General features: G+C 46.5%; 1 protein-coding gene across 1 annotated transcript; it reads left to right on the top strand.

The window, feature by feature from the left end:
* Positions 1–435: 435 nt before the first annotated feature.
* FABP1 (fatty acid binding protein 1) lies at positions 436–7395 on the top strand. Its single transcript, XM_023194897.2, has 4 exons — positions 436–798; positions 2390–2562; positions 5493–5585; positions 7275–7395. Exons 1-4 carry the CDS (start codon positions 732–734, stop codon positions 7323–7325), a joined length of 384 nt encoding a protein of 127 aa, XP_023050665.1. The 5' UTR covers positions 436–731; the 3' UTR covers positions 7326–7395.
* Positions 7396–10475: the final 3080 nt, after the last annotated feature.

Raw genomic sequence — 10475 nt, 5'->3', positions numbered from 1 at the left:
CATTTAGCAAGGACTGCTTTAACACCTCAAAAAGGCCTATGGAGGAGACTATAATCATCAAGGAGGAATTCCCAGGATTCAAAATAGCACTAGCAGCTGATGACAATTCTAAAAATTAAGTTTGTGTAATAATGGGGATGAGAAGAGATCATAAGGTTATGTAAATAAGGTGAGGTTTTGGGTTCAAAGGAATTCTCTGGAATTTTTCTGTGTGTGTACACACACACACACGTGTGTGTATATGTGTACAGACATATATAAACACTTATGCATATAATGTGTATATATGTATATATTACATATATGCACATTGACACATCTTTATGTACATAATACATGTATGTATATATAAACACCGATGTACAAACACATATGCACACATCTATATATACACACATGTGTGCATATATACACATACATGCATATACACACACATTTTATGGGGTATGGACAGTCACTTCAAGGCTCCCAGGGCCATAGGGCTTCCTGCTTGACTGATATTCATTAATATTTGCTGAATTGCAGCAAACCTTTGCTGTGCCCATCCTGTTCTTTATCATTGACCATTGCTCTCAGGAGTTAATGTTTGAACCTGGCCATAAAGGAATCAACACCTGCTGACCTCTGGCCACTATTCGAAGGGAAGGGAGCCCCCTATAAAACAGCCTACAGTGGACAGTCTGGTCGGCAGAGCTGCAGGTCAATCGTGAAGAGGGAGCTCTATCGCCAGCATGAGTTTCTCCGGCAAGTACCAACTGCAGAGCCAGGAAAACTTTGAATCCTTCATGAAGGCAATCGGTGAGTGCTGCTCTGAAAGGCAAAGCTGTGGGTCACATCAGTGAGGGTCTGGCCCTACCAGCAGTGGCTATTTAGGGTCCAAATGTTGAGATGGGGGGAGAGATTCAGGCTATATACACAAACGAGGGGGCATTTTACTGACTTCTGGAGTTATTTGCAGCGAGTCCTCACTGCACAAGGCCATCCTATAGGCAAGTGGAAAGAGCACTAAACTAGGGTGTGGTCTGGATTGATGACCATGTCGTTGGCACTTCGTTGTGTGATCCTGTTCCTGCATTTATTCATTCTTCAAACAAACAGTGATTCAAGGCCGATCACACACTGAGCACTGTGCTGGATAGATATCAAGGAGACAGATAATAAGGCATTATCTTATCGGGGAAAAGAAGAGAAGAAATAAAGGTAAAAAGGCATTCCCTAAGGTGTATGGAGCACACACTGCCAGGCAACTGTGCTGACCATGGGATATGCAATACCTCATCTATTCCTCACCATAAAACTAAGCTGGGTACCGTTATTTTCCCACTTTACAGTTGATGCAATTGAAGCCTAGAAAGATTTAGTAATCACAAGCAAGGTCATGCAAGTAGGAAGTGTTTAAGTTAGGATTGAAAGCAGGCACTCATTCTCAGAGACCCTGCTTTAACCCCTGTGCCTCCCAGGGTCACGTACAGGAGGATGTGGCTCACGGAGGGCATGGAGGGATGGCTCAGTGGAGGTAAAGAGAAGGACCAGGCTGAGCCTTAGAAGAAAGGTGTCTAGGGGACCAGGGGCAGGGAGCATGCTCCAGGCAGAGGGAGCTCTATAAGCAAAGGGTGTAGCATGGCAAGGGAGGGTGCCAAGAATGAGAAGGGTGCTGAAGACAGCAGGGCCAGGGAGAGGAGGACCTTCAGCACTGCCGGAGAGGGATCTTCTGCAGGCAATTCATACTACCTCTGTGTCTCTCATCTCTCCCTCATGCAACAGGACCCTCTGTGCTCACTGTCCACCCACATAATGTTTGTGAACCTCAATTTGTATAACAGCATGGACAAGTTCTAAAATTGGTAAAGCTCTATGCCAGGGCAAGGGATTGCTGGCATGTCTTCCTCCAGAGCCTTGACTGCAGAGGTGGACACAGGCTTGCCTGGCACAGTGCTGCTTTGGGTGTGTTGGCCTGGCATGATTATCGATAGCTCCCCTGTCACTCCCAGGAGGGACCTAGCTTGGAAGATCAACTCTCTGGTCACCCAGGGTATGTGGAATGAAATGCTCCCACTCCAAGAGCAAAGTCATCAAAGGAGGAGGGAATGAGGAAAGAGAGTGAGCAAGAACCAGGGTACTCACAAGAGGAATAGTTCTTCAGGCCAGAGGAGTGTCCTTTTTATAAATTGACTGGCAAGATAGCAGCAGGCCAGGCCAGGCCACTGTCCTTTCCTTCCTGAGGCCACAGCCCATGCTGCTCACAAGTCCCCAGTGAGTTTCTGTGGCCCCTTGGAAGACACAGTGCCCTCCTCTGCCCCTCCATGCCATAACGTTTCTCTCATCTGCCTACCACAGTCATGAAACTCCCACCTTTGCCCATCTCTAAACCTCAGATGGTTTCCACCAGGTTTGCCGGAAGAGCTCATCCAGAAGGGGAAGGATATCAAGGGGGTGACGGAAATTGTGCAGAACGGGAAGCACTTCAAGTTCACCATCACCACCGGGTCCAAAGTGATCCAAAACGAGTTCACCGTGGGGGAGGAAAGTGAGCTGGAGACAATGACAGGGGAGAAAGTCAAGGTAGGAGAGCATCCCTTCTGCTGTCAGAACTTTCCTTGGAATCTGGCCCTAGGGCCTCATTCCTCAAGGCTCTAACCTCACAATTCCACCCACAGACACCATTTCTGAACCCACCTCCACTGTGGGAGAAGCAGAGAGACAAAGGCAGCTCTTAGGGAAGAATCTTATAGGGAAGCTGCTCTCCTCTTCCCAGGGATTGTCTGGGGGATGTTCCAGCCCCCAAAGTCTGAGCTTTCCCATATAGAGGATATGGGGGAACCAGGCATAGAGCAGGATTCTAAGTCTCAGGTTCTCCCAGGCCCAGTGCTCCTGGCACTAAGAGTCCTGTAAGCAGGGCCCAGGAGTGGGGCAAGTGGGAGTTTGTGAAAAACCCTTAACTGAGCCCAAAGTCAACTGGCCTTCACTGAACCTAGAGCTGGGAGATACTTCTTGAAGGATAGGGAGAGACTTATTGAAGGAGGTGCTGGCAATACCAGAATACCAGGGCCCTAGACAGGTGCTCAGACCCCGCTTTCAGGAGTGGTCACGAAGTCCCTGGCTTCAGCCACCCCATCTGTAAAATAAAGAACAATCAACCTCCCTAAACTATAAAATAAGAACAGTCAACCCCCCTAGACTGAAGGCAGTGGGCAGGGCAGCATCACTTCTGCTGGGCACAACTCAAGGTGTGCAGTGACAGCTGAGGTGTGGGGTGTGGGCTGCGTGAGTGGCAGATGGTGGCAGGGGGATCCCAGCAATGGGGGTGCCTGTCTCCTCCTCCCTCTGAAACACTCCATGCTTTAGCAGCCCTCTTCTCTCCTCCCCCCAGACAGCTGTGTTAATTGGGCTGGGAATGTTTGTCTTTTTATCTCTTCTGGTCACTCTTTATTTCTGCCTCTCCAATTAGAACATTACAGGTCAGGATGATTTTAGAAGGAAAATATTCTTGATGTGCTCATGGTCAAGGGATTTAACTATGGTCCTTTTCCAAATTTTCTTTTGGAGGCAAAACGTTTAACATTGTCCAGGGTCTTCGGCTCCCTGCTGGGTTCCTGTCATCTCTTCCAGGATGTATAAGGGCTTGGAAGGAGGCCAGAAAATGAAACGTTAACGTTCTGGGAAGAATAATACATACCTGGTTGGGCAGGTGGCTCATGCCTACAATCCCAGCACTTTGGGAGGCTGAAGTGGGAGGATTGCTTGAGCCTAGGAGTTCAAGACCAGCCTGGGCAACATATAAGACTTCATGTCAATTAAAAAAAAAAAAAAAAAAACAAAGAAGAATACATACCAAAGCAAAAGATGTATTCTCTACTGTTCAGTATTTTGAATTTTGCCACTACCTCCCTCCATTAGCTTGGGAGAATTGAGATTTTACTTGATTTGATTTTAGCATTTGTGTTTGGGGCCACTTAGGTGTTCCATGCTCATTTCTAGATCACATGCCATGAATTAAAATTCTAACAAAAGAGGTCCTGACATTTTATTTAGTTCTTTTTTTTTTTTTTTGAGACGGACTGTGGCTCTGTCGCCCAGGCTGGAGTGCAGTGGCGGATCTAAGCTCACTGCAAGCTCCGCCTCCCGAGTTTACGCCATTCTCCTGCCTCAGCCTCCCGAGTAGCTGGGACTAAAGGCTCTCGCCACCTTGCTCGGCTAATTTTTTGTATTTTTTAGTAGAGACGGGGTTTCACCGGGTTAGCCAGGATAGTCTTGATCTCCTGACCTCGTAATCCACCCGTCTCGGCCTCCCAAAGTGCTGGGATTACACGCTTGAGCCACTGCGCCCTGCCTTTTTTTTTTTTTTATACTTTAAGTTCTAGGGTACATGTGCACAAGGTGCAGGTTTGTTACATATGTATACATGTGCCATGTGGGTGTGCTGCACCCATCAACTTGTCAGCACCCATCAACTCGTCATTTACATCAGGTATAACTCCCAATGCCACCCCTCGCCCCTCCCCGCTCCCCACAATAGGCCCTGGTGGGTGATGTTCCCCTTCCCATGTCCAAGTGATCTCATTGTTCAGTTCCCACCTATGAGTGAGAACATGTGGTGTTTGGCTTTCTGTTCTTGCGATAGTTTGCTGAGAATGATGGTTTCCAGTTGCATCCATGTCCTTACAAAGGACACAAACTCATCCTTTTTTATGGCTGCATAATATTCCATGGTGTATATGTGCCACATTTTCTTAATCCAGTCTGTCACTGATGGACATTTGGGTTGATTCTAAGTCTTTGCTATTGTGAATAGTGCTGCAATAAACATAAATGTGCATGTGTCTTTATAGCAGCATGATTTATAATCCTTTGGGTATACACCCAGTAATGGGATGGCTGGGTCATATGGTATTTCTAGTTCTAGATCCTTGAGGAATCGCCACACTGTTTTCCACAATGGTTGAACTAGTTTACAATGCCACCAACAGTGTAAAAGTGTTCCTATTTCTCCACATCCTCTCCAGCACCCGTTGTTTCCTGACTTTTTAATGATCGCCATTCTAACTGGTGTGAGATGTTATCTCATTGTGATTTTGATTTGCATTTCTCTGATGCCCAGTGATGACGAGCATTTTTTCGTGTGTCTGTTGGCTGTATGAATGTCCTCTTTTGAGAAATGTCTGTTCATATCCTTTGCCCACTTTTTGATGGGGTTGTTTGTTTTTTTCTTGTAAATTTGTTTGAGTTCTTTGCAGGTTCTGGATATTAGCCCTTTGTCAGATAAGTAGATTGCAAAAATTTTCTCCCATTCTGTAGGTTGCCTGTTCACTTTATTTAGTTCTTAAATGCACCTCACTTCTATTTGGAGCCAGAGAACTGCAGGCTTGAAATCATAGGAACCAGAACATTTCAGTTGTTATGAGCTGAGACCTGTGCAGAAGAAGCAACTTCATTAGCAAGGCTCTTGCCCCCCACCACCCTCTCCTCACAGGCCCTCTCTCTGTTCCCTGCAGACAGTGGTTCAGTTGGAAGGTAACAATAAACTGGTGACAACTTTCAAAAACATCAAGTCTGTGACCGAACTCAACGGCGACATAATCACCAGTGTAAGTTGGTGGTGCTCTGAGCCTGTGGCTCCCCGTGCTTGAGGGGAGAGGGGCGGTGAAGCATGGGGAGTGGTTCACATACCCTAATGCCACCCCTCCACCCTTCAACCCCTAAACTTATTTCCTGTGGTCAGTATCTGCCAGCACTTACTGCGGATCCACAATGTCCCAGGCAGTTGACACACATTATCACTAATCCTTTCTGCTCAGCACTAACCAAGCAGCCACAGAGGCCTCCACCTGCCCTGCACGCCCACAGTGCTTCATAAATGCCTTTGCCCTTTTAGCGTTTATAAACAGAATCCCATTCATGGTGATATTACGGCACCTGACAAGCTTGGCACAGTCCAGTTATGCAGTCAGCCTTGATGCCTGGCTGCCAGCCACATCCTATACCCTATTTGGGGGTAGGGGAGGAATAGTGCAGTGTTTCTCCTGCAGGTATGTCCCCCTGACTCTTCTTTGCCACCAGTATATTTTTAGGGAGTCACATACAACAGAACACTGCCTCAGGAGGCTGTCATCACTCTGTTCAAATGGAAAAATTCTTTTATTTATTTATTTTTGTTTGAGATGGAGTCTTGCTCATCGCCCAGGCTGGAGTGCAGTGGCACCATCTCGGCTCACTGCAAGGTCCACCTCCTGGGTTCATGCCATTCTCCTGTCTCAGCCTCCCGAGTAGCTGGGACTACAGGCGCCCACCACCATGCCTGGCTAATTTTTTGTATTTTTAGTAGAGACGGCGTTTCACCGTATTAGCCAGGATAGTCTCGATCTCCTGACCTCGTGATCCACCCGCCTCGGCCTCCCAAAGTGCTGGGATTACAGGTGTGAGCCACCGCACCTGGCCGGAAAAATTCTTAAACTAGAGAGAGTGTGAGCATTACCCATCCAGTCTGCAGTTTCCCCCTCCATCCCAGCACATTCCCAGGAGGGCAGGGGAGCAGGAGATGAGCCGTCCTGCAGTAAGTCCTGGCCAACGCCCTTTGATAGACTCCATCTCAGCTAATCCTCCTGTCTCCTTCAAGGGAGGCTGGATGAGGGATTCAATAGACAGGTTGACCTATCCAAGTCATCAGCTAAGAAATGGTAAATCCAGGGCTTGAACCCATCAAGCAGCAACCATTGCATTGCTGCTGAAGCTAAGGGGCTCCTTTTCACCCTGATGACATGGTATGTCATTCCAGCAGTCTTATTCAAGAGAACTGGCAGGGGTGGAGGGAACATCCTTAAAATCTCAAAAGCTGATGCATCCACTGTTTTTATAAGCTTCACGGCTCCAGGAGGACAATTATGTGCTACTCACTGCCTTCCAGGCTGTGCGCATAGTTGTGTCCATGTGCATATATCCTTGGTGCTCAACATGTATTTGGTGCATAGTAGGTACTCAATGAAACTTTGAGAGATTGGATTGGGCTGGTTTGGATGGTCTTGCTATAACAGTCACTGATGTAGAAAAGAATTGAGTCAAAAGCAGGAGGACTTTCCAGGTGAGAAGGAGAAGTGATAAAGACTTGGCATAGGATTTTGGAAAACATTGCCAACCCTTCCTCTGGTCCTACAGGAAACTAGATGAATTTTTGAATTGTTTCATATGCCAACATATTTGGTGCTGTTTTTTAAGCTTAATTTTGTTCTTTACAATACAACATCAGATGAACACTTCATAATTTCTCTTCTGGCTTTCAGACCATGACATTGGGTGACATTGTCTTCAAGAGAATCAGCAAGAGAATTTAAACAAGTCTGCATTTCATATTATCTTAGTATGTAAAATTCATGTAATAAAGTGAACTTTGTTTTTAAAAAACCTGTCTTTTCTTCTCAATGCCTTTTCATTGATGGTGCTATTGCTCACCAGATTTTCATAAATATATTTTCATAAATGTTGATAATCCACGTGATCCACACTACTAGGTCAAATCCGAAGAGTAATTCCCTGAACACAAAACCCATGCTGCCCACTCAGGTGTCTCTGCCAGGAAAGCCAGGTGTGGCTAGAGCTGCAGGAAGGCCCTGGAATGCCCTTTCCCAGTCAGGCACATGGGCAAGGAGCTGGAGCCAGAGGATGTGCAGTGGGCTGTCCTTGGGTGGCTCTCTCAAGGGAGCAGGAAGACTGGGCAGAAAAGGAGAGCTATACCCACAAGCACAGCCACAGTACCAGCCCACCAGCAGACAGGTGCAAAAGGTCAGCACTGACCCACCAAATAAACCTTTCCTCCTGTGGAAGGCTGAGCAAGGGGCTTAGTGAGACGTACCAGAGTGGACAGAGGAGGCTCAGTGGAAGTTCCCTCCATGCTATGGGCAGGGGCAGAAGGTAGGGGAAGGGGAGGAGTCCCTTCAATACCACTTCATGCCAAACTATTAGGGGTTGAATTGCATTTCCCCAAAATTTATATGTTGAAGTCCTAGACCCCCAGTATCTTGGAATGTGACCTCATTTGGAAATAAGGTCATTGCAAATGTAATTAATTATGATGTCATACTGAAGTAGGGTGGGCCCCTAATCCACTATGTCTGGCGTCCTTATAAAAGGGGGAAATTCGGACACAGAGACGTGCACATGGGGGGTGTCCATGTGAAGACTAGAGCTATGCTGCCACAAATCAAGGAACTGTTCGAAGCTGAGAGACAGTCCTGGACCAGATCCTTCCCTGACTCCTTCAGAGGGGCCGTGGCCCTGCCGTCACCTTGATCTTAGGTTAACGGCCTCCAGAATTGCGAGATAATACATTTCTATTGTTTAAGCCTCCCAGTTTGTGGTACAATGGCAGTCCTAGCAAACTAATAATAGTACTCATATCCCTCAGAGCTGCCATTTCTACCTTCATAAGACGTTTCGGCACCCAGAACTGTATGCAGACCACAGTAAGCCTTGACGAATGACTGAATCGTTCACATTCCTCCTCTTCTCTTCCCACTTCTAGAGTTGAAATTATTACTTGTTACTTGCATTGTTTCCCAGGCTACCTGTAGCACCTCCCTGCCCCACTCTCACCTGCAGGTCTCCAGACCACAACAGCACCCTCCTCCTTAAACACACCACCAACCATAATGTGTCCTATCTCATTGCCCAGCACATAAGAGTCACACTCCTAAACCTGGCATCCAAGTCCCTATATCATGGGTCAGCAAACTTTTTCTGTAAAGATCTGGAGAATACATTTCCTCAGCTCTGTGGGCCATTTGGTCTCTGTCACGAGTACTTAATTCTGCCACTGCAGTGCAAAAGCAGCCACAGCCAAATAATGTGGCTGTGTTCCAACAAAACTCTATCAGCACTGAAATTTGAATTTCATATAACTTGTACATCTATTATATAGTATAGTAATAAACTATTACTCTTAATTTTTTTCCACCATTTAAACATGTGGAAACCATTATTAGTTTGTACCTTGTATGGAAACAGGTAGCAGCCAGATTTGGCCTGTTAACTGTAGGATGCCGATCCCTGCAATCATAGCCTGTCCAACCTCTTTTAGCCTGTAATATACATTCTAATCAAACTAAACAACCTCCCATTCCCCTCACAATTCAAGCACCACTTGCTTTGAGATGGCTTCCCAAACTGCTCAGCTGAAAGTACTCTTTCCCTCTCTGCCATTTTATCTGGACCAGTCTCTTTGCAATGCAGTTCCTGCCTTGCACTATTATTTTCTCCATATATTTGCTCTCCTTCTCTCCCCTGGAGTGGAGCATTAGGGAAAAAACAGATCCATTGTTTGGAGAACTAAGGCAGACTGAAGGAAAGAGTTTCAGTCTGCCTTTAGAGAATGATATTACTTCAGTAAGAAGTCAGAGCCAGGAGTTACGGGAAGCAAGAAAACAATAGCACACTATGATATGCCATTCACAAGAGTAAACTCCAAATTAACTAAAAAGCTAAATAGGCTGGGTGCAGTGGCTCACGCCTGTAATCCCAGCACTTTGAGAGGCCAAGGCAGGCGAATCACTTGAGGTCAGGAGTTTGAGACCAGCCTGACCAACATGGTGAAACCCTGTCTCTACTAAAAATACAAAATAAAAATACAAAAAATTAGCCAGGCATGATGTACCTGTAATCCCAGCTACTCGGAAGGCTGAGGCAGGAGAATTGCTTGAACCCAGGAGGTGGAGGTCGTAGTGAGCCAAGATGGCACCACTGCACTCCAGCCTAGGAGACAGAGTGAGATTCTATCTCAAACAAATAATAAAAATAAATAAATAACAAGCTAAATAAATATGAAATGTTAGAGATAGATATGACTGTAGATAGCTTCCAATTATAGAAGAATTTTTTATACCAGATTTTTTATTTAAAAACCATCTAGGAAAAGATAAATAAATTTGACTACCTCAAAAATTTTAAGTTTTGTATAAAAAAGGTACCATGAACACAGTTTCAAAAAAAGGTGTGGCTGGGGGCGGAGCAAGATGGCCGAATAGGAACAGCTTCAGTCTCCATCTCCCAGCGCGAGCGACACAGAAGACCGGTGATTTCTGCATTTTCAACTGACGTACTGGGGTCATCTCATTCGGGAGTGCCGGACAATCGGTGCTGGTCAGCTGCTGCAGCCCGACCAGCGAGAGTTGAAGCAGGGAGAGGCATCGCCTAACCTGGGAAGCGCGAGGGGGAAGGGAGTCCCTTTTCCTAGCCAGGGGAACTGAGACACACAACACCTGGAAAATCGGGTAACTCCCACCCCAATACTGCGCTGTAACACCCGCACACTGGAGATTATATCCCACACCTGGCCGGGAGGGTCCCACGCCCACGGAGCCTCCCTCCTTGCTAACACAGCAGTCTGCGGCAATCTAACCACAAGGCAGCAGCGAGGCTGGGGGAGAGGCACCCACCATCGCTGAGGCTTAAGTAGGTAAATAAAGCCGCTGGGAAGCTCGAACTGGGTG

The sequence above is a fragment of the Piliocolobus tephrosceles genome, chromosome 15, assembly GCF_002776525.5.
Source record: "Piliocolobus tephrosceles isolate RC106 chromosome 15, ASM277652v3, whole genome shotgun sequence".
Classification (NCBI taxonomy): domain Eukaryota; kingdom Metazoa; phylum Chordata; class Mammalia; order Primates; family Cercopithecidae; genus Piliocolobus; species Piliocolobus tephrosceles.
The sequence above is the reverse complement of the archived record's forward strand: the minus strand, read 5'-3'. Positions and strand labels throughout refer to the sequence as shown.

Excerpts from the sequence above, each read along its gene's own strand:
- FABP1 (XM_023194897.2), top strand. The coding sequence starts at position 732 with ATGAGTTTCTCCGGCAAGTACCAACTGCAGAGCCAGGAAAACTTTGAA. Across the intron at positions 2,563-5,492 it reads TGACAGGGGAGAAAGTCAAG|ACAGTGGTTCAGTTGGAAGG; the intron begins GTAGGAGAGCAT and ends TGTTCCCTGCAG. Across the intron at positions 5,586-7,274 it reads ACGGCGACATAATCACCAGT|ACCATGACATTGGGTGACAT; the intron begins GTAAGTTGGTGG and ends TCTGGCTTTCAG.